The sequence below is a fragment of the Mesocricetus auratus genome, unplaced genomic scaffold (genome assembly GCF_017639785.1).
Source record: "Mesocricetus auratus isolate SY011 unplaced genomic scaffold, BCM_Maur_2.0 Super-Scaffold_100004, whole genome shotgun sequence".
NCBI classification, from domain to species: domain Eukaryota; kingdom Metazoa; phylum Chordata; class Mammalia; order Rodentia; family Cricetidae; genus Mesocricetus; species Mesocricetus auratus.
Genome location: NW_024429189.1, coordinates 114,996,992 through 115,001,256, shown reverse-complemented (window position 1 = coordinate 115,001,256; position 4,265 = coordinate 114,996,992). Strand labels below are relative to the sequence as shown.

Genomic DNA, 4,265 nt, shown 5'->3' with positions numbered 1-4,265 from the left:
TGGAATAAATAAACATCAATTCAAAAGGCTCCAGTTCTCCGTTATCAAAACGCTCATTCTTCCCACACATCTGTAATCTGTAGTTTCCTGAATTATTGTCTTGTCCAGTGACCTGCCCAGAAATTACCTTTCGCTAAAACCCAGCACCAGCGTAAATCCCTCAGCACCTAACTGTGGAGCCTAACTGTGGAGCTCTTTTATACACAGGGACTCAGGAAGCATCTAGACTCAGATCAGGGGCACCTCTGCCTACCCACACCCTTGTTCTCCCCAAACCACCCCCTGGACCCTTTTGTTCCATCCAGAACAGGAGGCGAATGAACAGTTTTGGCTGGGGGAGGTGGTACCAAGTGTGGAAGGAATTCATTGTGATGACAGAGAGGAGGTCCAGAGGGAGGAGTTTGGGACCCAGGAAATGGACTGAAGGCTTAGACCTCAGGGAACAGGGCTATAAGGTCTAAGGCAGGAAGCAGAACCTGCAGCATACTGTGCCCAGCTGGGAAGATGGCTCTGCCTTGGGCAGTCTTACTGGTTCTCCTGGGTTTCCAAGCCCAGGGAGCTCAGGCATGGTGTTCTGCAAAGGATGAACCCTACATTGATAAGCCGGTCAGTGACCCTGACATAGTGAAGTTTGCTGTGAGTACATTCAACAACCAGAACAAGGACGAGTATGCCTACAGATCCATTCACATCATGAGTTTTTCAAAGGTACAGGTGGGTGACCTTGTCCAATACACTTGCTGTTTCCTGAGGAAGCAGGCAAGGCAGTTAGTCTTTGTTAGACATTTGTAGTCTGGAATTGAGTTACATATAGCAAATTAGTTGGTTTCAGGGGTCAGAATGTTTATGCATTCTTTTTTAAAAATAGTTTTTTTAAGATTTATTTATTATGTATACAGTATTATGTCTGCATGTATGTCCATAAGAGGGCACCAGATCTCATTACAGATGGTTGTGAGCCACCATGTGGTTGCTGGGAATTGAATTCAGGACCTCTGGAAGAGCAGTCAGTGCTCTTAACCTCTGAGCCATCTCTCCAGCCCGTTTATGCATTCTTTGAAATTAAGTCTTCTCACATAAAATTGCTATTCAATATTATCATGTTTTATGATAGTATTTAATTAACTAAAGGATAAGCTTTAGGTGAGGAATGGTGGTATACAACTATAGTTTTAGCAGTTTGGAAGCTGGGACAGGAGAATCTGGATTTTAATGTCAAAATAATACTAATAATAATAACTCTAGAATAGGTACTTCTAGGGGAGAATTCCTACTGAGCAAAGAAAATATTTACATAAAAATTCCATGTACAAAGACTGAAAACATGTCAAAAACACTTTTTAGAGTTTTTGCTAGTGTATATTTATTATGAACGATAAGCTTTTTATGACAGTTCATAAGTGTATAGAGTATATTTTCATAGTATTCACCTCCCATTACTCTCTCTCATCCCCCTCCTATACTTTCTTATTTCTTTCTTCTTCCCAACTCATACATTTTTCTATTTGTCTATCATTTTGTTGTTGTTGTTGTTGAACAAATGAGCTCATTTAGTTACTTACAGGAACATGGCCAGGTTTTGTTTAGAGGAGCATGGGCAACATACAAAGGTACTCAAATATTAAAGTCACTGGAGGTCTGGAGAGATGGCTCAGCCAGTACAGCACTTACTAGACAAACATGACAAGAAGAGTTGGGATCCCCATCCCCCATGTAAAAAGCCTAACTTGAGGATGCACACCTCCAACACCTCCAATCCTGGTGCCGGGAAGGCAGAGACAGGAAGGTCTAGAGAGGACATGTTTTTGACCAGCCTAGTCAAGCTGAGCTTCAGTTTCAGTGAGATACCCTGTGTGAAAAGGTAAAGAGAAGAGCTGCTGAGGAAAACGCCTGGTGTCACTCTAGGCTCCATGCACACACATGTGTACACATATGCACACACACACACACACACATGCACGCACTCACGCAGACACGCAAACTTTTAGGAAATTGGGAAGTGAAAGGAAGAGAAACAGAAGAGTTGTCAGTGAGGACTTGCCAATTGTCTTGTCTCAGGACAAGCTGACTGTCCTGAGAGCCACCTGCCAGTTCAGCTCTGTCTCTCAGTCCCCTCCTACTCTGGGCCCCTGGCAGATTTCACTCAGTTCACTGAACATATCAATCCATCTTCCTCATCCTAAAATGTTCCCTGGTGATGAGATGCCTACAGAATGTCCTTGAGATGTCAATACCCATCTCCTAATCCACACTGTAGTCATGGGTGAGGAATACTTTGTTCTTCCTTCCTTGGCAGAGGAAAGGCAGAGGAATTTCAGCCCTGCACAGCTCTGCAGAGCACTAGCTGACCCTGTTGTCTGAGGTCTCTTGAAATGGAGTCTCATCTATAAACTATGACTATGGCTTTGCTAAAGGTAGCATTGGCCTTGTGGAAAGAAAAGGTGGAAAGGAATGAGGGAGAAACAGTGGAAGGAAGCAGGAGGAAGATTTCAAAGTACACACTATAAAAATGTATCCATTAAGCCACCATTCCAATCCTCTGTGCTGGTATGTTGAAACATAAGCATTTTCTTGATGTATACCGGGTGACAGTATGTTGCAAATATACCCTTTGGGCTTCAATCTCTTTGGGTTGAGTTATCAGCAGAACCACTATCCTCCCAGAGCCTGTCCTCTAGGAATGCAGTTATTGGTTCAGGCACCTATTGAGCATGAAGTGGAGGCTTCACTTGGTTGAGAAGAAAGAGGAGACTTGAGGTAGATGATGTACCAGTGGTATGTAACTCAGCCTGGGACTTTCACCTCCAAGAAAGAGATACCAGGCCTTGGAGAAGCTCCAAACTCAGGGCAGAATCTGGGTTTCTCCCCATATTGACCACAGACATGAGGCCCATCTATGAACAGGCAGCAAGAAGAGTCTACTCACTTAAGCCTCTTTCTGTCTTCAGGAAAAGCTACCAACAACTTTCTTCATGAAGCTGAGGCTGAGAAGAACCATCTGTAAGAAATTCGAGGAAAGCCTAGATACCTGCCCCTTTCACAACAGTCCTGAACTGGACAATGTAAGGCAAGATACCAGCATCCACCCCTTTCACAGTTGTGGGTGCTGCCAGGGGATAAAGGGGATGCAAGAGCAGATGACAGAGCCATGCTTAGAGATGCAAGGAGGGACCAGTGACAAACTCCCCAGAATCCCTTTCTAAACCTTAATGGGGAAAGAGTCCCAAAAGGCAGGCAGTCTAGGTACGAGCTACAGAGACCTGTTCAAGCTTTGCCCCCAACACTTCCCACTACCAATAGTAGCTTCCTGTTCCTTGCACATCATAGCCTCCTAATGCCTATATCTTCTTTGGTCCTGCATCCTGGACCTGAGTAGCAACTGCTCACTGTTGGGTCATGATCCTCCTCCCCTAGACTCAGGGGGAAGAACCTAGTGAATGCTGATGTTATGTTAGGGACCCTTCATTGACATGCAGCTTGAAAGGGGAGTAAGAGAAGGGGGCCCACTGTCTTCATTCCAGGACCTATGCCCACCAGAAGCTCCAGAACCTTTTCTGAGGAACAAGAAAAAGGGCACCCTAATTATTGGGACAGCCCTACCCAGGGCTCATAGGCCCCTTATCAAGAATAATTAATATTTTAACTAATGACTTAAGTCTGACAGTAGTCAACTCCTGGGACAGGGCATCCCCTAATGTTCCTGGGAGCTTGTATCACACAATGAAAGTTCAGAAGTTTTTTTCTGGAGGCCACTAATTAGATAAGGAAAGTAACACAAATGCCTCTGGATCAAGAGGAAGCCCACATGCAGACAGCTCACCATTCAATCAGAGTTTGAGTTGGTGGTTACACCTGTAGATCAAAGATCAACGCCTTCCAGCTGATGGCCAAGAAAGGGATAAGGTTGAGTAGACAGTGTCCTGACCATAAACCACAGGCTTCCTCCATCCACTGTGCCATGTTGATTATTCCCTTAGATCTACATCTGCTCCTTCACCATCAGCACCCCACGCTCAAAACAGTTCAACATGTTGAAAATGACTTGTTCTGCGGGGCCTCCATGACTGGAATCCACCACAAGGATCTACCCACAGCATTGGTCCAAGCCTGCTCCTTTTTCTGAAGATATTTGCCATTCATAGGAAGCAGCAACTACAGGCTTAAGAAGCTCTGTGCTTCTTGCAAGTGTCTGGGGTTCCATGTCCTGGGATTTTAGAAAATTCTCTTTGAACAGATTAATCATAGAATAGATCATTAAACACCAG

At 44.5% G+C, this 4,265-nt stretch overlaps 1 protein-coding gene across 2 annotated transcripts; it reads left to right on the top strand.

The window, feature by feature from the left end:
- Positions 1-451: 451 nt before the first annotated feature.
- On the top strand, positions 452-4,265 carry LOC101829427 (cystatin-9-like). 2 transcript variants are annotated; one of them, XM_040744962.1, is made up of 3 exons: positions 452-708; positions 2,949-3,062; positions 3,978-4,265. In XM_040744962.1, the coding sequence occupies exons 1-3, from the start codon at positions 505-507 to the stop codon at positions 4,062-4,064; spliced, it is 405 nt and encodes a 134-aa protein (XP_040600896.1). In that variant the 5' UTR covers positions 452-504; the 3' UTR covers positions 4,065-4,265. The 2 variants fall into 2 exon arrangements, with proteins under 2 accessions (XP_040600896.1, XP_005072653.1); XM_005072596.2 differs by having other exon boundaries at positions 452-714.